General features: G+C 46.7%; 1 protein-coding gene and 1 long non-coding RNA gene across 2 annotated transcripts in view; one reads left to right on the plus strand and one right to left on the minus strand.

Annotated features, from left to right (window-relative positions):
• LOC146867601 (uncharacterized) overlaps positions 1-17,013 on the minus strand; it is an 84,250-nt gene extending 67,237 nt beyond the window's left edge. The window contains exon 1 of the long non-coding RNA XR_014961795.1: positions 16,298-17,013. This is a non-coding gene — a long non-coding RNA (uncharacterized LOC146867601). The remainder of the gene's footprint in view (positions 1-16,297) is intronic.
• Positions 1-23,275, plus strand: part of RRP12 (ribosomal RNA processing 12 homolog) — a 362,034-nt gene that overhangs the window by 102,768 nt on the left and 235,991 nt on the right. The window contains exons 7-8 of the mRNA XM_085606394.1: positions 8,862-9,000; positions 10,733-10,860. Of these exons, the coding sequence (XP_085462520.1) occupies positions 8,862-9,000; positions 10,733-10,860 (267 nt within the window). The remainder of the gene's footprint in view (positions 1-8,861; positions 9,001-10,732; positions 10,861-23,275) is intronic.

Below are 23,275 nucleotides of genomic sequence, written 5' to 3' on the forward strand. Positions count from 1 at the left end.
TTGTCAAGGACTTCTGTTGACCTGCAGAGACTGATACACTCATTTGCTGATTTTATGGAGGCTAGAAAAAAATTAAGATCAATAAATCAAAAACACATACGATGGACTATAGGAAAAGTATGCAAACGTGCCGGACCTTCTTTATCGGGGGTTCCTCAATTGAGAGGGTGAATTAATTTTGTTACCTGGGAATTTTATTTTCCAACAAAGGTTCATGGCAACAAAAGATACAAAATGTTTGTTAAGAAATGAGCAGATAATGTGAAGGGATCTTTGTTCTCCCACAAACTTGGCAGCCATCCAGTTAAAGAAACGATTTCTATAAACAAGGCGAGAGCTCTATCAACCACCATGTTTAGTGGAGGCCTTTATGGTTACACATCCAGCAGCCCCTTTCAGGTTGAGGAGAGTGCCTTTCTTGGGTATTTGTTGTGTACCCCGGCCTCTGTACCAGCTTTCATTGTTCATAAGGAGGCTGGGCTATCCTACCTATAAAACTCACTTTTGCTTTATCCTATTCATTGGTATTCCATTTGGGCAAAAGCTGAAACACGTTTTACTAAATACATTATTTTAGATTGTCTGGTTTTCCTATATTAATGACCTTTCTAAACTACTGTTTACCTTGCCTTTATCGCATGATTCACATATTTTGTTGATTATGGTTAAGAGTGAAATTTAAGACCTCTTTTTTAAGCACAAAAGATGAGAAAAGAACACTTGCGGAATCAAAGAAATCTATGGTTGTTTCCTGTATTTCAAATATTTCTCTTGGGGGATAGCAACCATAGCTGTCCTGGGTGTCTAACCCAGCACCGATTTTCTTTGATCATGCTGCGGATTAGCATTACACTATTTTTAGTCGCCTTTGCTACTATGAAGCAAGGGCATAGGGATACGACTCCTTGTACATGCGATGGCATTTCAAAGTAAAGCACACAGCACTTTATTTTATTTTGTAACTTTTATGATGGTCTATTTAAATATTACTTAAAACCTTTTTTCCTGGCACAGAATATTAGGGAGCATAATACTGCTTCATGATACTTATGTGCACTCCTTTTATATACCTTAGCATTGCGATTCGACTTGGGAAAAATATTATTTTGAACAGCTATTCTGAAGGAGCGTCCAGGGATTTCAAACTCTATCGCTTTTATCTTTGTATACTGTATATGTATTTTATATGATTATTTATTGTATATTGTTATTTAAATACTTTTATGGCCATCATGAGTGTGGCGAATAAAGCTTTAGAATCAAATCGACTGCCAAACTGTGAATCCCTATTGGCTCCAGGCTTAGTTCAGTGTAGTGGTTTGATTTGTGCCCTTTGTAGGACCAGCTTTCAGCTCACACAGGTAATTAGGTAATGAATGCAACGACTTTTACTGAACTTTTGTTGCCCAAAAAATTTGGATTCAGTAATTCCCAAAGGTCTGAAAGACCGTCTGGAAGATGCATGTAACTTGTAAATTTGCTTCATTCGTTTATTATGTAGAACTTAATCGTTCACTGTTCATTTATCTCATCAGTATAACTAGGTTCAATGTTAATAGGCATGGACATTTAGCACCACACACTTACACATTTTTCATATTCATTCGTACACAATGGGGTCTTTCATATTCATTCATACACAGTGGGGTCATTCCATTTTATTTCGTTCTATTCTTTCACCCATCACCGGTACAAGAATTTGGTAGTGCTTTAAGTATTCACTGTTTCAATATGGCCACTATAAAACCCATCATAGTATAGTTCTATTTTCTTATCTTTGCAAGCACCCGCAGGGTGGTGTAGTCTTCTTTCTAGTTCCAAACAGAACATTAGAAAAACACCAATATGGTGGTTTTGATAATCCCATACAAAGGACTTGGGCCGCAAACAGACTCACCCAGTAAGTTGCATTCGTTTTTAGTAATGTATTCATCCAAGACTCAATATATTATTTAGACTAGTTTTAAACGTAGGAAAAAACAAAATAACGATTTGGGTAACACCAGATTCCCATTTGGAAACGCATGAGTAAAACAAGCCACAGCAACCATGCGTGCATCATTTTGCGTCATTCCCTGCGCTTTAGAAGTTAGATTTTTGCTGGCTTTGCTGGTATGTCTTGATTTGGGAAGCTTCGAAGGAAATTGAGAAAAAAGCCTACAAAGCCTACCTGTTGTCCTATAAACAGGCAATTGTGGCAGCTAAACAGAACTATTTTGCTACACAGATTATAAAATCTAAAAATTCAGCCAAAGAACTGTTTAAGACGGTTGCCTCATTGGCCTTGCCTAAGCCAGTGGTAGTCCAGCCCAGCCAAGTGCTTTGTGAGGAACTGGCCGAATTCTTCCTGTCCACGGTAGAAGCCATCTACACGGTTTTTAGTAGCATAAGCACTGGGAACACAGACGGGTGTAGGGAGACTCCCACCTCAAAGGGGGCTCACAGCCCGGTGTCCGATAAATTTTTGCCAGTACTTCCAGGTGACATCCAAAAGCTCCTCTTGGAGGCTAATTCGGGATCTCCTTTTGATCCCTGCCCTGCCAAGGTGGCTAAACTGGCCCCGGGTCCGATAGCAGATTCTCTAACGACAATATTTAATTCTATGTTTGAAGCTGGACATTTCCCCAGACACGGGAAATTGCCCTCCGTTTTGCCCCTCTTAAAAAACCAAACCTTCCCGCTAATGACCCAAATAGCTTTCGTCCTATCTCCAGACTCCCCTTAACGGCGAAACTGGTGGAGAAAACTATGAATAGACAACTTAGTCATTTTCTGGATGAGACTCAAGGGCTTGACCCCACTCAATATGGCTTTCGGCCAGGACATAGCACTGAGTCGGCCCTTATCAAAGCCACGTAAGAGATCAGGGCAGCGGTGGATCAGGGAGGGAGGGCGGCATTGATTTTGCTAGACTTGGCAGCTGCGTTCGATACGGTTCACCACACTATACTGCTGAGCCGCTTAAATGCATGTGGAATTCACGGGAAAGCTTGGGATCTTTTAAGATCCTTCCTTGCAGACAGGAAACAGATTGTGGCCCTGGGGGACTTTCAGTCCAAACCCTTCACATTACCTTGTGGGGTCCCTCAAGGATCCTCACTCAGCCCAACTCCTTTTAACATTTTTGTTAGTGCATTGGCCCCAGTTATAGACGCCTTCGGTTTTGGCCTCCCATCTTATGCGGATGATACACAAATTGTGGTATCTCTGACACCGGAGGGAGAGGCAGGTACGGAAGGACGCTTTTGAGAGTGCATGCTAGCAGTTGGCAGTTGGATGGCCAACAATTGCCTCAAGCTGAATTCGGATAAAACGGAGGTGATATTGTTTGGCAATAGCACACATTTTTGGACGCCCTCTTGGTGGCCCGACTTAATGGGCAATCCCCCCGTCCCAACTAGAAAGGTAAAAAACCTGGGCATAATACTTGACGATAGACTGACCGTAGGGCCTCAAGTAAATGCGGTAGCATCCAAAACTATCTATATCATCAAAATGTTGAGGAAAGTGTTGCCCTCGCTGCCCAGGGAAAGCAGACAAACGGTGGTTAGGGCTCTTGTGATGGCCAGATTGGACTATTGTAATGGACTCTACCTCAATGCACAACAGAGAGCGCTAAATAAACTGCAGATACTACAGAATGCGGCAGACTGCTTACAGGCTCCTCAAGTTTTCCTCAGTCTCTAAGGAGAGGAAAGCTTTACATTGGCTTCCAGTCAAAAGCCGAATACGATTCAAGGCTCTTTGTTTAGCACTTAAGGTCTTACACGGTATGGGTCCAGATTTTCTACAGCTTAGACTGCGATGGTATGTCCCAGGAAGATCGCTGCGGTCCAAAGAAGCCTTATTGGCCAAGGTGCCACGTATAAAGAAAGCCCGATGGGGGGGCAAAAGCTTTATTTACGGCGCAGCAAAAGCTTGGAACGAATTGCCCCTCTATCTTAGGACCATGACGGATCTTATACCTTTTCGTAAAGAATTAAAGACCTGGCTCTTCTCCAAAGAGTAAGTGTTCTTCCACTCTTCAGCGGCCACTAGTCTCAGGGAATTAGTTAGCGCCAGGACACCTCCAGGTATTTGTTGCGCTCTATAAATGACATTAACATTAGAGGCTGCTAAGCACCTCTAAATGCTTGTTGCAACCTCTAAAATATCATAAATAATTGACTTCCCAAATGTGGCATTCTTAGTGATATTTGAATCATTACTTTATTATATTTACTACATTCGTTTGGGAATTTTATTTGTTTCATTTCTTGACTTTAGTGGTGTTTTGGTGCTGTTAAAACAGTTTTCAGGCATTTCCATTCAGATAAACCTGTCACTTTGACCCACAGCTCCTAGTGGTGATTCCTCACTGAAATCTTCAGTTTACTTCCTAGTTATTGGTGTATTTGTTTTAGTGGTAGCTCATACTTTTCGCACTTGCCTAATCAATAATCCAGTGTCACAGAAGATATTAATAATAAACAAATTACAAGATTGTTGAATGCTTTCTTTTTTACTTTTTAGAACTTCAGTAGTTTCCTTGGTTTTGAACAAGTTGAAGGAGAGTTTTACTTAAGGACATGGGATGGAAGTGTGAGAGTGTGCCATCTTTCTTGCATGGTATGCCCCCACTTTTTGCTGAATTGCTGAATGTACTTTGACTGAGTGTTCCCTGGACTCCTGCCAATCAGGTGCCCAGGGCCTATGTTCCTTCCCTACAAAAACCTCAAACCCAAATTGGCAATCCCTGGCCACATGCCAGCCCCTGGTAAATGGTACCCTAGGTGCCCATGGCCTTGTGACCAGGGAAGGCCTCTAAGGGCTGCAGCACTCATTGTGCCACCCTTAGAGGCCCTGTACCCTAACACACACACACCGCCCTTGCAGGCTGAGTGTCTGGGTACAAGAGAAAACAAAGTCGACATGGCACACATCCCTGTGTGCCATGCCCACCATCTACACTGCCCTGGCATACATCAGCCACCCCTCTAGCTGGGTGCCCTATGCCAGTGGTGTGGGCACAGGAGCATGAGCCCTGTGCGCCTACAGTACCCAGGTCCCTTCCTGGGCCCTGTAAGTGCAGTGCTGCGATTTAAGAGTACATGGTGCTGAGAGCTCGTCAAACACGAGCTCCACAGCACCATAATGGCAACACTGAAGACTGAGAAGTTTGGTATCCAACTTCTCAGCACATTAAACCCGCACTGATGCCAGTGTGGGATTTAATGTACCAAGCACCACAGAGGGCATCTTAGAGATGCCCCCTGAAACCTAACTTACAATCCATGTCTGGTCTGAGAGGCTGCCCAGACTGCCACACAGCAGACATGTTGCTGGACCCCCCTGGGGAGGAGAGCCCCTGCTCTCCTGGGCCTGCAACAATGCACATCCTGGGCGAGGTGCTAGGTCTCCGCCCCAAGGATGGACAGGGGGGAGCTTCAAAGGCATGCCGCCTCTGTGAGCTTCCCCAGGCCACTTGCAGCCCCCACTCTGGCCAGAAGCCTGGCGGGAAACCCCAAATAAGGACAGGGGATGTGCCAGCCTGCCAACCCCACCCCTCAGGTGGGGGAGGCGAGGTGAAGCACATCTCTGGGCGCTCGACATCTAGGAAGATGGGAGGCCCTTCCCAATCAGGACTAGGCTACTGTCCCCCTCCCACAGGAGAGTGGCAGAATAGGGGGTCTACCCACCCCAGGACAGGGACCCATTGGTCCCTGCCCTTTACCTACCTGTAACGCCCCTAAATCTAGTATTTAGGGGCACCCTGAGCCTTCCTTCCCCAGATTGCAAAATACAAAGAAGAGCAAGAAGAAAGAAGACCTGCCGTGCAGCTGCTAAGAAGAGGAAGACACCAACTGCTTTGGCCCCAGCCCTACCGGCCTGTCGACCCTCGAACCTGCTCCTGCTACATCCCGGCACCTCTTGTGGCCAGCAACCTCGCAAACCCCGAAGGACCGTGCTACCTTTTGCCTCTAAGCACCTGGGACTTCCATGAGCAGAGGCTCTGCTCAAAATCAGCTTCTAATCCCTGGCATCAGCCCGGAACCGCGAACCCTGCACACTCTGCACCCGCCAAGCCTGGCCTGTGCCGGAGTGAACAAAGACCACGAGGACGACCCCCCCGGCGACTGTGACCCCGAGTCCGTCACCCAAGGACTTCCCTCGACGCTCCTGACGACGCCTGCAGCCTCAGAACCAGGTACCCCCCCAACCGCGATCCATAGAGGGTAAGATTTCCCGACACCAAAAGGCACCCCTGCACCCGGCGGCCCCCTGTGCCCAACTCCTGGGTACCTACCTATCCTCCAACAACCCAACTTACCTCTCGAAGTGGTGGTGGCACCTGAAGAATCTTCATCCCCGAGCTTGCAGCCTTTTTCCAATCAGGAGCTTTCCCATTGAAATCAATTGAGCACCCGAAGGCTCAAAAGCACTCTGCACTCAGCCGCCCGAGTGGCCCTGGCAGTGTAACCTCTACACCTATCTACTTCCCCATTTGCCCTGAGCAAGTGACCAGGAGCACAGCTCCCACAGCCGCGTGGCCTGCTAGTCAGCACCCACCAACCAAGGCCCCCTGCCTCCCATAGGATAACATTGGGCCTAACTCACTCTACACCCGGCTGCCCCAGCGCCGCTGAGGGTGTAACAACTGTACCTACCGGACCCTGGGAGACCCCTGAGTCTGTGCCCAGAAACTTAACTTTACCAGTCGAGTACTTACCCAACAGTCGATAACTCAATTTTCTCCATAGGGTAACATTGACTGGTCTCTCCTGAAATTTCCTTTAAGTGTGGAGTTTCTAAAACTTAAAATATTCACCAAAAATCAGCCGAGTAACGAAAACGAAAATACTCCCCTGCTTTTAGGAGAGATCCCAGTGCTGGATCTTGGTACCCAGCACTGACCCTGAAAAATATTCACAACCGTACTTACCAGTAAACCAATTTTCTTCCATAAGAAACCATTGACTGTTTTTCTGTGAAATTTCTTTTAAGTGTCAAATTTTGCAAACTTTAAATATTCTTTAAAAATCGTGCTAACTGTGACAACGCAATTACTTACCTGTTTTAGATAAAGATCCCAGTACTGAGTCTAGGAGCCCAGTACTGGATTACAAAAGTAACGAGAATCTACTTTACCTGCAACTTGAATTTTCTTCCATAGGGAATCTTTGACTGTTTTTCTATGAAATTTCTTCTAAGTGTCAACTTTTAAAATAGCAAAATATTTCCTAAAAATCACAACAGTAACTAAGTTGACTTTTATCACTTGTTTCTAAGAACTGTCCCAGGCCTGAATCTAGGATCCTGTCCTGGAGTTACAAAAGTAATCCTGAATGTAATCTATTGCAAATAATTTAAACTACCCATTGAGCTCAATGCATTATTGTGTTTGAAATTGTGTTGCCTATTGCAACAACCTGTAACAAGTATTTACAAAAGTCAATTGCATATTGCAAAAGTATTTACCTAAAGCATCTCATTCTGAGAAAGTATATTTTAATACCCATTGTTGGTTCTAAAATAAAACAGACACATTTTTTTATATAAACCATTGGCCTAGAGTTCAGTTATTGAGTGTGTGAGACCATTTGCTGACTGTGTACAACAAATGCTTCACACTGTCCTCTGATACTGCCTTGCTGCTCGACCAAGCTACCACTTTAGAGAGTAAGGTTATATCTAACTTTAGCCTCTGCCAAACCTCTGGGGACTGTGGACTCTGTACACACTGTACTTATTTGGGAACAGTATATACAGAGCCACTTTCTTACAGGAAGAACCTCAACTCACTACAGTGGTGCTAATAATGTAGTGAAATTTTTTATTAATTTTTTATTTGAAGTCCATAAAGGTCTTCACAGTGTTGCTAAGAGGTGCAAAGGTTGCATTTTATGGAGCCTGGTTTGGACAGATCTTGTAGACGTTATTGCGAATGTTTGCTTGGTTGGTTATCTCATGATCTCATTTGCCAAAATAATACTTTTTCACTTTTTGGGTAGCTTTTCGTTACCTCTCCTATGTATGTTGCTACCCCTTTTGTCCTCAACTTTGATTTATGCCATTGTCTTTCATAATTATATTTGGCAGGTTTCATCTCACCAAGTCATCCACTGAGTCACTTATAAATTAGTTTGAGTATCAGCCTGAGCTTTTAGTTAAGCATAAATTAGACTATCTAGACTGGATGAAACATTGAGGTAGAGGTTGTAAAGTAGAGTTTCTGTGTCCAATTTGAGAGGTTGGATGTGACGAAGTACGGGTCAAGTCAGACCTATGGTCAAAGGGTCATATTTGAGATTGAGATTGTGTATCCTTTTGAGTCGGTTGACCGCTACCCCACTTGTTTAAAGCAGAATTTAATGCATTCTATCGGTCTTTGGCAGGCGTTGAGCCTTGCCTGTCGATCCACATTTTAGTCTCCCATGATTACAGTTTAATTGCCTTTAGTCTGCAGGTGACGGGTAAATGAAAGGACCTAATAATGGGAATCCCAGCAAAGAGCCTACCAACTTCCTGCTCTTCCCCCGACCACTGTCAGCTACTTCCCAGTTGGGCTCCTTCTAAGAAGTACAAATATTGTCTTGGTTTGTGATTGTTATGGTTGGTGATCTCATTGCTTTCCAAGAATCATCAGTGTACTTTAACTTATCTGTTGGCCAAGGATAATAGTTCTGGACAAAATCTAATCCTGCTTGATAATGGTCAGCCTACTTTTGTCAGGAAGGGAAACATTGAAGGTAGGCTTGTAATTTGGTGTAAGGAATTTAATGACTCAGAATTAACATGCAACTAAAATACTATAACCATTTCACCCATCGCGCCTGCTAAATATATATATATATATTTTTTTTCAAATCATTTCATTTCAGATTCGCAAAGCAGCCCAGATCGGTGTTTGCTCTATTTTAAAGGGAAGTGAATTCCTGTTTGGGGAAAATGCACCTCTCCACCATCCTGCTTCCCAGTCGACAGCCAAGTTCTGTATCCAGGAAATAGAGAATTCTGGAGGTAGGAGACCTGTGCAGTCCATTCTTTGTGAAGAAATATACTGAAGAGACAGAGGCTGCAAAAAAGTAGACTTGCAGATTTTTGACTTGGTATGAATTTTCGCGTTCAAAAATGTGACTCATTTCCTGCCTATTATAGGACTGTTCATTTATGGTTTTAACAGTGCCTCCAGTTGCTTCTTTACTATAATTGCAACAGGTTCATTGCTACCCATACTGTGATGACCGAATTCTTCGAGCTTTTTTAAGGGAGCTAGCAGTGTCCAGTCTCACTAGCAATCTCAGGAATCTAGTAGATTTTGGATTCCCAGTGAGACCTCCAAAATCCTCAGTTTCTTTCAAGAAGGAATGAATGTCCGGTATCAGCCCAGCCCAGCCACACAAGCGGGATACTATTTTTTTATCAAGGAAAGAGTGGGAACTCAAGTTGGTAGGAATTTTGTGGATCCCCGCAGATTCCGAAACGTTCCCTAGCAGAATTATGAAGAAAATGTATGATTTTTTCCCCAGTTTGAGTTTTGTGGATGTTCTGGGTAATGAAACGTAGCAGGATCCACTCAAACCACAACACACTGAACTCGCCTGGATTTCTAGGTTTCAAAAATGCCTTGGGTTAGTAGGTTCCTCATTTGCCAGTAGGCTCAATGCCTGACTAGTGTAGCTAATTATCTTGGAAAGCAGGAAGAAATGTACACCCTTCTTTCTGGGCCTTATGTCAAAACTGTGCCCAAAAGAATCCAAATTTCCTCTTGCTTGCCATGGAGATGGGGCTTTTCCAGGCCCCAGGGTTCAGAAAGACTACTAGAACTTTAGGAGTGTGAGTGTGGACTCATATGACGGACTGCCCCGACATCAGTACTGGATGATAGGGATATATCTGCCCCCTCCTGGCAGGGGAATGTAGGTATGGCCCGCTGAAACTTGCCCTGTTCTGTTTAAATAAAATTAAAAAAAAATAAATAAAAAAATGCCTCGGGGTAGTTGACTTTCTGCCTCCCTTGTGAGCAGTTTGGGGGTTTACCCCCCCCTGAACTCCACCGAGGGGGAAAGACTGGTGAGGACCTTGATGGGATAAGGGCACGGCCTGATTCCCAGGCCTCCCCCCCCCCCCCCCCCCCCCCCCCCCGCCCCCTGGTTTCTAGTGGGGTTTCTGCACCTCAGTACTCTGGGGCAGTCTGGGTGTAAAACCCCATAATCCGCCGTTATTGAGTTTGGGTTGTATGACTGTTTGGGCCATTGTTGGATGGGTCACAGTCTGATGCCTGAGCAGGGTATCCCACTTGTTTTGTTTTATTTTGCCTTGATGTTCAGTGCATTGCCCCTTTTGGGCTGGGGGCATGGCCCTATGCCAAAGTGGGCTGCCCCCATACTTTCTCTTTCCCCAAGAAATCCCCACTGTCTATTGAGCTTTCTGTCAGAACACCAGGGAAAGGGGAAAGATTGGGACTAAGGACTAAACACTCCATCCGTCCCCCAGGAAGCTGAAAGATCGTTGTACCCTGGTGGAGGAGCACTTGCTTTAATGGCTTTGATATTTGATTCTTTGTTTGCTTTTAACAGCTTATTCCAAAAAGATATTTGGCACTTGTTTACACAAGTGTATGTGTCTTGGGTAACTGACACTATAAGTTGAACAAGAAATTAGGGTTGAGTTCAGTAGTGCATAAATATGTATGTTTCAGAATTCAGTGGTAACACATGCCCACTTGTACCATTGTTTTCCCTTTCATTAGGCAGTAAAGAAGCCACCACAACCTTGCATGTTCTGACGCTCCTGAAGGACCTGTTGCCTTGCTTTCCCGTCAGTGCAGTGAAGTCCTGTTGCGAGACCTTGCTTAGGGTTATGACCCTGAGCCATGTAGTAAGTGCCAGAACCATCATGGGTTATTTAAGATGATGTTGTTGTTGACATATATGGGTTAAACCTTTCTATGTTGATCATTTACTGAAGTATTCATTGCCTGCTGAATGACTTTACTGGTTTTGCTCTAGGTTAAACCTTGTGTAATGTGGTATGCCAAAGGAATTCTGGTTTTGGGGATGTATCTCTGTTTGAATTCCAGTAGGCAGCTGGTTTCTTCACTGCTCTTACATGTTGTAAAATGTATTTTGTTTAATATATTAATATGTAAACCAATATTCTAAAATCAGAAAGCATTAAATATACCTTTATTATATGATGACACTACAGCAGTGTTGGGAGCATTTTCATTAGATCTCCTGTTATGCCAATAATATTTCTTCATGAAGTAAGTTTGTGTTAACACATGGAATCTGTCATTGAGATTTATACACCTTCTAGACGCTCTGTGTGCTCAGGGAACTTGGGCATCAATGAACATTGTGCACCCTTTCCCCAAACAGTACATGAGATGTATTTATTGTTCTAATTCATGTCCTAGAATATTAGGGGGAACATTTTAAAAATCCCCTGATAGTTTAAATCTGAGGTGAAATTATGCAATTTAGCAATGTGAGAGACTTTTTCTCTGAGGGCGTTAAAGTCAAAAAGGCTAGGAATACCTCATTTAGAGGCAAGGCACACACAGAAATTAACAGTGAACTGTAATTTGGAAGATGGATTTAAGAGGGCATTTTAAATGAGCACATTGTCATCGTGTCTGAAAGTAAGATTAATCTTGAAATGCTTCTTGAAGACTGGATAGGAGAGTTTAAAAAAAAATACTGATTAAAACATGCTTCTTCAGTCAAGATTGAAGCACAGTGGAGTGAAAGGACTGTGATGCATGCCTGCTTCTTTGTCCACCTTTTTTGCACTCTGCATTCAAAAGCTAGTGGAGGCAGTTTCTGTTTAGGATTTAGATCTATTTTATTATTTTCAAAATGGGTTCAATACAAAACTGCCCACTTACATCCATTGGCTTATGGTGACTTAGATGTTGAAATGTATGGACATTATAGGCACTGAACCTTACGTGTTCAAATAGAAAATGGAAGCTAGAAAGGAAGGTCGAGAAAAAACAGAGTAGGGTGGGGAGGGGTTAGGCGCTGCTATTCGTAAGTAGTATAACTGGGGGATGCAATCAGGTGGTATGTTTCTCATTAGGCGCAGCTACTGGTATTAAACGCAGGACTCGTGTAAGTAGAGAGGGCAGGACAGCTCCCGAAACTCAGCAGACAGATAAGTGACGCAGGGTTGCCACATCTTATCAAATAGGGGGAGGCGTTTAGTTACCACTGCTGTTAGCTTTTCCGTCCTTATTGTGTCCCATAGCTTGTGTAACCAATCTAAATGTGTCAGGATAGCTTCTGTGCCCCATTTGCTGTGGAGGAGGCGTTTGGCTGCCCCCAGTGCGAGGGTGATGGCTCTACCCCTGGGGGATCGTAGTGGGTAGGTGAGAGGGTTGGGGAGGTCCAGTAGTATATCACTTGGAAAATTTTGAATATCTGTTGTGTGAATAGTATTTACCGCCTGAAGTATTTTGGCCCAGAAGGATTGCAGCTTGGGGCACTCCCATAGGAGATGAGTAAGCGTGCCCTGTTGGCCACAGCGACATCAGCAGCGGTCTTCCCCCATTGGGGACCCATGCGGCCATTCTATCTGATGTGAGATACCAGTAATGTGCCATTTTTAAGAGCATCTATTTATTGCTAGTGTTTAGGGTGGATGCGTGGGCGCGGTGCAGTATGTCGTTCCACTCCTTGTCAGTGAAAGGTCTCTTGCATTCCCTTTCCCATCTGGTGCGTGCGGGTGATTTTAGTGGGGCCTGTGGTGCATGCAGGAAGGTATAAAGGTCAGATAGTATTTTCTTATCCGAATATCTTGTGACTAACCATTTTTTCGAAGGGCGTTAATACTCTGCTGGCATGTGGCCTGATCCAAGACACTATCACCCAGTGTGCAACTGAAAAGTATTGCTAGTAGAGTGGGGAAGTCCAGAAGTCCCTATGAATCAAATAAGTCTCCAACATGTTTGGAGTTGGCTTCCTGCCAAGTTATATACTCCACTCCTGTGGCCGCTGGGGGAGGGGGGGGTGGGGGGAGGGGTGGAGTCTGGGTTGCCGATCAGGGGAGTTTAGGGAGATTGTGGTGTTGGGAGCCCATGCCGCAACTGAGCTAGATCCCAGTCTCCAATGGTGGCTCGGATCACTGGTGAGCTATAGACACTAGGCGGCCTGCAGGTCTTTGGAAGCCACGGTATTTTCAAAATGTGAATTTCTGCAATAGCCTGGTCCACAAAACATCAATGCTTCTCCATTAGGACGCAAGACCACTCTACCAAGTAGCGTATTGCATGCTTGATAGTAGCAGCGAAGATTTGGGATCCCCAGTCCGCCTCTTTTATTGGCAAGTAAGCTCGGGCTTTGGCCATTCTGATAAGTTTGCCCGCCCAGATAAAGTCAGAGACGAGGTTCTGTTATTTGTCCAAGATCGTCGAGGGGGTGGGGTTGGATTGGTAGAGACTGCATGACATAAAAAGTTTTAGGTAGCAATATCATTTCAATGGCTGCTATGCGTCTGAGCCAGGACAGGTTGTGTGCCTTCCAGATGGTGAGAGTAGATCGCGTGTTGGCAAGGAGGAGGCTGTAGAGCTGGGTCACCACGGCCAAAAGTGTAGAATGGATCTGGAGCCCCAAGTATGGGATTCCTTTCTCTGCCCACCGGAAGAGCATGAGAGTTGGCAAACACTCTGTCTCCAGCACTGGGATAGCTATAGCGATGGCCAAGGATTTTTGCTGATTGGTCTTGAACCCAGAGGCGGCACTAAACACTGTTGGCTCCGCAGTGTCTGTTAAGAGAGGCTGTGCACTGTAAATAAATCTAAGCCTAACTCTATGCATGTGTCACCGTTTCTGGTGTGGGCCTGTTACTGTGCACTTCATTGAAAGAGAATAGAGGACTGCAATGGAGAGTAAATCTCCGTCATTGTTTTTGCAGTTCAATCTCTGCATCTTAAATCCATGTTGGTGCCTATCATTCATGTGCACATTGTGAGAAGGCCCTATGGAGTCACTACATGCTTCTCCCTGCTACCTCATTCATAGGGGAGACAGTCGGTTCACTGAGAGTTGCTTACACTTGGTTATTGTGACTGCTGTGGACTGGCAGTAAGAAAACATACATTGTGTATCTGGCTCTCATCCTACTTGTAGGGCACTGCTATCAAGGCCAGGGGTTTTCCATCCATGGCACACTTAAGAAGCTTTTTTACTGAAGTTCAATAAGCACCCAGTACTTTATCATTTCTAATCCACAACAAAGCATATAGGAGGTGGAGGATGAGAAGATTCCCAATTTTTATGGACGTTTACACATTTGAGGCAAATGGTCAGTAGTTTGTGAATTCTTCACAAACATGTCTATTTATTTACCTTGTCATGAGTTTGTCAGTTTAATGCACTGGGCATCTGTGATATTGTGAGAAAGTGCCATCTTTCTTGCATGGTATGCCCCCACTTTTTGATGAATTGCTGAATGTACTTTGAATGAGTGTGCCCTGGACTCCTGCCAATCAGGGGTCCAGGGCCTATGTTCCTTCCCTAAAACCTAAAACCCAAATTGGCAAACCCTGATCACGTCAGCCCTTGGTCAAAGGTACCCAGGGCCTTGTGACCAGGGAAGGCCTCTAAGGGCTGCAGCACTCATTGTGCCACCCTTAGAGGCCCTGTACCCTAACACAAACACACTGCCCTTGCAGGCTGAGTGTCTGGGTACAAGACAAAACAAAGAGTCGACATGGCCCACATCCCTGTGTGCCATGCCCACAACCTACACTGCCCTGGCATACATCAGCCACCCCTCTAGCTGGGTGCTCTATGCCAGTGGTGTGGGCACAGGAGCATGAGCCCTGTGCCCCTACAGTACCCAGGTCCATTCCTGGTCACTGTAAGTGCAGTGCTGCCATTTAAGAGTATATGGTGCTGAGAGCGCGTCAAACACGAACTCCACAGCACCATAATGGCAACACTGAAGACTGACAAGTTTGGTATCTAACTTCTCAGCACATTAAACCCGCACTGATGCCAGTGTGGGATTTAATGTACAAAGCACTACAGAGGGCATCTTAGAGATGCCCCCTGAAACCTAACCTACAATCCACGTCTTGTCTGAGAGGCTGCCTAGGCTGCCACACAACAGACATGTTGCTGGAACCCTGGGTGGAGAGCAAACCGCTCTCCTGGGCCTGCAACAATGCACATCCTGGGCGAGGTGCTGGGTCTCCTCCCTCAGGATGGGCAGGGGGAAGCTTCAAAGGCATGCCGCCTTTGTGAGCTTCTCCAGGCCAATTGCTTTACCCAGCAACTCGCCGCCACCGGTTCTGACCCCCACTCTGGCGGGAAGCCTGGCCGGAAACCCCAAGTAAGGACAGGGGATGTGCCATTCTCTGCCAACCCCACCCCTCAGGTGGGGGAGGCGAGGTGAAGCACATCTCCGGGCTCTCGCCATCTTGAAGATGGGATGCCCTGCCCAATCAGGACTAGGCTACTGCCCCCCTCTCACAGGAGAGTGGCAGGATAGGGGGTGTACCCACCCCAGGGCATGGACCCATTGGTCCCTGCCCGTTACCTACCTGTAATGCCCCTAAATCTAGTATTTAGGGGCACCCTGAACCTTCCTTCCTCAGATTCCAGATTCCGAAAAAGCAAAGAAGAACAAGAAGAAAGAAGACCTGCCGTGCAGCTGCTAAGAAGAGGAAGACACCAACTGCTTTGGCCCCAGCCCTACCGGCCTGTCGACCCTCAAACTTGCTTCTGCTAAATCCTGGCACCTCCTGTGGCCAGCAACTTCACAAACCCCGGAGGACTTGGCTACCTTGTGACTCTGAGCATCTGGGACACCCATGAGCAGTGGCTATGCTCAAAGCAAGTTTCTAACCCCTGGCATCAGCCCGGAACCGCGAACCCTGCACACTCTGCACCCGCCAAGCCTGGCCTGTGCCGGAGTGGACAAAGACCCCAAGGACGTCCCCCCGGCGACTGTGACCCCGAATCCGGCACCCAAGAACCCACCTCGACACTGCTGACGACGCCTGCAGCCTCAGAACCAGGGACCCCCCCCCAACCGCGATCAACAGAGGGTAAGATTTCCCGACATCAAAAGGCACCCCTGCACCCGGCGCCCCGCGGCCCCCTGTGCCCCACTCCTGGGTAGCTACCTATCCTCCAGCTACCCAACTTACCTCTCGAAGTGGTGGTGGCACCCGAAGAATCTTGGTCCCCGAGCTTGCAGCCTTTGTTCGTCCATGAGCTTTCCCATTGAAATCCATTGAGCGCCCAAAGGCTCGAAAGCACCCTGCACCCAGCCGCCCGAATGGCCCTGGCAGTGCAACTTCTACTCCTAGCTACTTCCACATTTGCCCTGAGCAAGTGACCAGGAGCCAGCTCCCACAGCCGCGTGGCCTGCTAGTGAGCAGCCTCCAACCAAGGCCCCCCTGCCTCCCATAGGATAACATTGGGCCTAACTCACTCTGCACCCAGCCGCCCCAGTGCCGCTGAGGGTGTAACAACTGTACCACCCTGACCCTGGGAGACCCCTGAGTCTATGCCCAGAACCTTAACTCTGCCAGTCGAGTACTTACCCAAAAGCCGATAACTCACTTTTCTTCCATAGGGTAACATTGACTAGTTTCTTCTGAAATTTCTTCTAAGTGTGGAGTTTCTAAAACTTAAAATAATCACCTAAAATCAACCGAGTAACGAACATGGAAATAGTCCCCTGTTTTTAGGAGAGATCCCAGTGCTGGAGCTTGGTGCCCAGCACTGACCCTAAAAAGTACTCACAACCGTACTTACCACTAACCCAATTTTCTTCCATAGGAAATCATTGACTGTTTTTCTGTGAAATTTCTTCTAAGTGTCGATTTTTGCAAACTACAAATATTCTTTAAAAATCGTACCAACTGTGAAAACGTAATTACTTACCTGTTTTAGATAGAGGTCCTAGTACTGAACCTAGGAGCCCAGCCCTGGATTACTAAAGTAACGAGAACATACTTTACCCGTATCTTGAATTTTCTTCTATAGGGAACCATTGACTGTTTTTCTATGAAATTTCGTCTGTCGATTTTGCAAACTTATAAATAGTCCTTAAAAATCGCCTGTGTAATTTAAACGCAGTTTCTCAACTGCTTACAGGTGATACACTAGTGCTGGATCTAGGATCCAACACTGACCTAGAAAAAGTAACCATAACCCCACTTACCTGCTAAGTGAATTTCCTTCCATAGGATAACATTGGTAATTTGATTAGCAAAGGTTTCTAAGTGTCAACTTTTAAAATAGCTAAATATTGCTTCAAAATCACAACAGTAACTAAAACGAATTTACTCACTTGTTTCCAAGAACTGTCCCAGGACTGAATCTAGGATCCAGTCCTGGAGTTAGAAAAGTAATCCTGAAAGTAATCAATTGCAAATAACTTAAAACTCACATTGAGCTCAATGTATTATTGTGTCTGAAATTGTGTTGCCTGTTGCAACAAAACTAACTATTATCTTCAAAAGTCAATTGCCTATTGCAAAGTATTTAACTAAAGCATCTCATTCTGAGAAAGTATATTTTGATACCTATTGTTGATTCTAAAATAAAACAACCATATATTTTTTTATATAAACCATTGGCCTAGAGTTCAGTTCTTGAGTGTGTGAGACCATTTGCTGACTGAGTGTGTACAACAAATGCTTTACACTGTCCTCCGATACTGCCTTACTGCTCGACCAAGCTACCACTTTAGAGAGTAAGGTTATATCTCACTTTAACCTCTGCCAAACCTCTGAGGACTGTGGACTCTGTTCACACTGCGCCTATTTGGGAACAGTATGTTCGAGGCATATGAGCTGCATATTACACACTTTTGCATAGATCGCCATCTGGTGTTGGGCCCGGATGTTTGCAGTTTGTTTTTCCTCTTGGAAAGTCTTTGGAAGTCACGAGGTCGGTGACTCCTCCCTTGGATCATATTGCGCATGGGCTTCGGCTCCATCCTCAGATTGTTTTTTTCCGCCATCAGGCTCGGATGTAATACTTCGCGCTCCGGTTCCGAACATTTCCAGTTCGACGATCGAAGCGGAATCCTCGCTCATCGCGGTATTGTTCAGATCTAGATCTCCTCAATCACCTTCTCTTCGACACATCTTCAATTCCAGTCGTCGACTGCGGCCTTCGGGCCTACCCAAGCTCCGGTCCCGGCTGATGGAAAGAACTCCTTTCAAGAAGTGCCCTCGATGTGGGTCCAAATTCCCCCACACCGATCTTCATGAGGCGTGCAACCTCTGCCTCTCCCCTGAACACGAGGCTCGAGACTGTCCGGCCTGCAAGTCTTTCAGATCGAAAAAGACTATTCGAGATCGAAGAGCCAGACGAAACATGGCGCACTCCTCGACCTCCGTTCCAGTCGACATCTTTGGGGGACGACGTCGAAAATCTGGGACAGCAGCACACCGAAAAGGACCTCGTCAGTGCTTCCGAAGCCGACGACTCCGATGTGGAGGACATCACCCCGGCGCAGAGGGTCGTGAGTACTATACCCCCTCCCACACCCAAAAATGCTTCGGTCACGCCTTTGCCTCCGGGCCTAGGCAAGACCAGAGACACTGCTTCACACACCCCACCTTCGGACCCGGTGAAGAAGCCAAATAAGCCTTCCGGCGGCTCGGGCTCGAGCCAGCCCTCCAGCGGTGCCAAGAAACACACTTCGGCACTGAAAAAGAAACCGGCCTCTACCTCGACACCGAGCTCCGCACCGAAGCCCTCGGTGTCGAAACCCAGCCTTTCCGTACCGACGCCATCTTCGGGAACCGACCAAACCACATAAGGCCCTCGGCACTGACACTTCCACGCCGAAGCCCACCTCGGCGCCGACCAAGAAAACTGAGGTTCCCAAGCCCAGTGCTAAGCACGGCACGGACAAGCCTAAAAAGTCATCGGCCCCGAAACCTTTGGCGCTGACGGACCAAACACTGTCACAGGAACTATTTACACCGGATCCCTTACAAAAAACTCTCACCAGGGATCCAAAAACTGGACGTCTGGCACTCTCTTCCAAAAAGAGACATTTGGACAAACCGGCTCCGCCTCCACCTCCAAAGAGGAAGGACTCTGCTACCTCCCCTTTCAGAATGCTTTCCCCACCTCCTCCTCCTCCTCCTCCTCCTCCTCCACCCTCTCCACCTCCGCTCCCTCCACCTTCTCCACCCCCACCTCATCGCTCTCCGACCCCGTCTCCAGACGATGATGATCAGGGGGACCCATATTACGATCCAGGGGATGTGCCCCAAGACCCCACCCCTACAGGATCCCCAGACCCATGGGACAACTACAATAATCCAGATATTCCAGATGTCCCACAAGATGACCTTTACCCTTCCAGGCCATCTCCACCAGAAGACTCATTAGGTTTCCACCACCTACTTCAGAGGGCGGCACATTATCACGGGGTAGAGCTACACACTGACCCAGTAGAGGAGGATTTCCTCCTCGACACCTTTGATACCGCACATAGGTCTACCTCCATACTACCTATGCTCAAGGGGGTGATAAAACATGCGCCAGAGGTTTTTAAGGACCCAGTCAGGGCTGGGGTCATTAACCCACGCATAGAAACAAAGTACAAAGCTGCCCCCACAGATCCTGCCTATATCAAAGGGCCAGCGTCACTAGATTCCCTAGTGGTTTCCACTGCACGGAAGAGTTCAAACTCCCAGGCGTCAGGCGAAGCACCACCACCTGACAAGGAGTCAAAGCTACTAGACGCGTCAGGAAAGCGCACTGCGTCACAGGCAGCCAATATATGGCGTATCGCCAACACTCAAGCGCTATTGGCCAGATAAGATAGGGCGCATTATGATGAATTAGAAACCATAATGCACCACCTCCCAGAAAGATACAAAAATAGGGCCAATGAATTAATTCAAGAGGGTAAGACTATAACTAACACCTCCATACGCTGTGCCTTAGATGCAGCAGACACAGCCTCCAGGGCCATTAACACTAGCATCGTCCTCCGTCGCCATGCTTGGCTGAGAGTATCCGGTTTCAAACCTGAGGTACAGGCCACCATCCTAAATCATCCCTTTGACTAACACCACCTATTCGGCCCAAAGGTAGATGAGGCCCTCGAGAAAATGAAGAAGGACACGGATACGGCAAAATCTATGGGAGCCCTGCAGTCACACCCTCATAGGCGCTCCTTTCGCTGCTCTTCCTTTCGGGGTACGGCTAGAGACTACTCCTCAGCGCGTCCACTTCCTACAAATCCCCTGCTCAGTCCACCTTCACAAGGGGTTATCAAAGAGGCGGCTATAGGGGCAATAACGATAAAGGCAGAGGCAAAACAAATACCGCCCGCTCTGCCACACCGCCTACCCAATGACTGCCCCCCCCCCCCTCCCTCCCTCCAGACCATCCCACTCCGGTCGGGGGCAGACTACAAAATTTCCTTCAGGTCTGGGAGACCATCACCTCAGACAAATGGGTGACCCAAATTATTCGCTCAGGGTACTGCCTAGAATTGACATCTACCCCCCCCAAACATTCCACCCAGGCAACGCCCAATGTCACAAGAACATTCCACATTACTAAAACAGGAGGTAATCTCCCTCCTACAAAAACAGGCAATAGAACAAGTTCCCCTCAATCAGCAAAATTTAGGGGGTCTACTCCCTATATTTTCTAATACCAAAAAGGGACGAGGCTCTACGACCTATTCTAGATCTCCGGCCCCTAAACACATACATACATTCAGACCATTTTCACATGGTAACGCTTCAGCAGGTACTTCCGCTCCTCTCCCCGACTTGAAAGACGCATACTTTCACATTCCGGTACACCATACTCACAGAAAGTACCTCAGATTTGTAGTGGATGGGCAACACTACCAGTTCAAGGTGCTCCCATTCGGGGTCACAACAGCACCAAGGGTATTCACCAAGTGCCTAGCGGTAGTGGCGGCACACCTCAGAAGACAGCACATTCACGTCTTCCCATATTTGGACGACTGGCTGATAAAAGCCACGTCCTACAACCAATGTGTACACCACACCGCCACTACAATCCAACTGCTTCACCAGCTAGGCTTCACAGTGAACCACCAAAAGTCCCAGCTAACACCATCCCACTTAAAGCAATACCTCGGTGCCACCATAGACACCTCAAAAGCCATAGCCTACCCCAATCCGGCCAGGATTGCAAGCATTCAGGCTCTGCGTCAAAGATTCATACCTCAACACTCCCTTCCAGCAAGAGTGTTTATGCAACTGATAAGGATGATGGCCTCTTGCATTTTCATAGTGCCTCACGCAAGACTCCAGATGCGTCCACTCCAAGAGTGCTTAGCGTGCCAATGGAACCAGGCCCAGGGGCAACTGACCGATCTGGTGTTGGTAGACGGTCGCACCCATCGCTCTCTGCAGTGGTGGAACACCACAAATCTTTCCACTGGTCGACCGTTCCTGGACCCGGTTCCACAAATAATACTCACAACAGACGCATCGCTCTCTGGCTGGGGAGCTCATCTATTACATCTCACAGTGCAGGGCACATGGACGCCACAACAAAAGTCACTCCATATCAACCATCTGGATTTACTGGCAATTTTTCTAGCCCTAAAATCCTTTCAAACACAGATTTTAGGCAAGGCAGTCCTCATTCGCACAGACAACATGACTGCCATGTACTACATTCAAAAACAAGGCGGCACACACTCTCCACAGCTCTCTCAACTAGCCCAGAGCATATGGAGATGGGCAATTCCACACAAAATCTTTCTCCTGGCCCAGCATGTACCAGGAGTCCAAAACACCATGGCAGATCTACTCAGCAGACAGATACAACAGATCCACGAGTGGGAACTTCACCCACAGGTTCTTTACCCGTTCTTTCAGATGTGGGGGCATCCGCACATAGACCTCTTCGCCACCCACGAAAACAAAAAATGCCCAAGCTTCGCGGCCAGATACCCACACCCATTTTCCAAAGGCAATGCGATATGGATGAACTGGTCAGGCAAATTTGCGTACGCCTTTCCACCTCTCCCACTAATTCCATTAGTGGTGCGAAAGCTACAACAGCATTCCCTCACACTGATCCTAGTAGCTCCAACATGGGCCAGACAACCGTGGTACACCACACTGCTGGAACTCTCGGTAGTACCACACCAAAAGCTACACCTCTCGCCATGCCTCCTAACCCAGAACCATGGAGAGATCAGGCACCAGCTCAGCTCAACCTTGCGATCTGGCTCCTGAGATCCTAGAATTCGGATACCTTAACCTTCCCCCTGACTGTATGAACGTCATCAGAGAAGCTAGATGCCCTACCACTAGAGCCTGCTACGCTGCCAAGTGGAAAAGATGTGTTGTTTATTGTCATAACAACACAATCAATCCTCGAGACGTGTCTATACAACGCATCATATGCTACTTACTCCATCTACAAAGGTGTAACCTAGCATATACATCCATTCGGCTACACCTCGCAGCAATTGCCGCTTACCTACAAAACAGACAGCACCTATCACTTTTCAGAGTGCCTGCCATTAAAGCCTTCATGGAAGGCCTCAAACGAATAATTCCCCCCAGAGTATCACCCTCACCTGTGTGAAACTTAAATATAGTTCTCACAAGGCTAATGGGACCGCCCTTCGAACCTTTGCATAAATGCGAACTGCAATTTCTCACATGGAAAACAGCTTTTCTTGTAGCCATCACTTCCCTTAGAAGGGTCAGTGAGATACAAGCACTTACCATACAAGAACCTTTTCTCCAAAGCACCAGAACAAGGTTGTTCTCCGTACCAACCCAAAATTCCTACCTAAAGTCATTTCCCCTTTTCATCTAAACCAATCGGTAGAATTACAGGTATTTTTCTCGCAACCTCAAACTGTTGCAGAAAGGGCTCTACACACGCTAGATGTTAAACGGGCCTTACTTTACTATATCCAAAGAAAACAACCTTTCAGAAAGACCAAACAACTATCTGTCTCTTTCTCTCCACCACACAAAGGCAACCTCATCTCAAAATCGGGCATAGCTAGGTGGATTGTAAAATGCATACAGATTTGCTACCACAAAGCAAAACGAACGCTATCTGTTCCCCCTAAAGCCCACTCTACACGAAAGATAGGGGCTTCTATGGCTTTTCTTGGGAATATCCCATTAGATGATATCTGCAAAGCAGCTACATGGTCAACACCGCACACTTTCACTAAACATTACTGTGTAGATGTGCAAACCAAGAAACAAGCTAGTGTGGGCCAGGCTGTACTAAAAACACTATTTCAAATCACTGCAACAGATACCGGTGGCCGCCGCTACGGT

Source organism: Triturus cristatus, chromosome 1_2 (genome assembly GCF_964204655.1).
Source record: "Triturus cristatus chromosome 1_2, aTriCri1.1, whole genome shotgun sequence".
In the NCBI taxonomy this organism is placed as follows: Eukaryota; Metazoa; Chordata; class Amphibia; order Caudata; family Salamandridae; genus Triturus; species Triturus cristatus.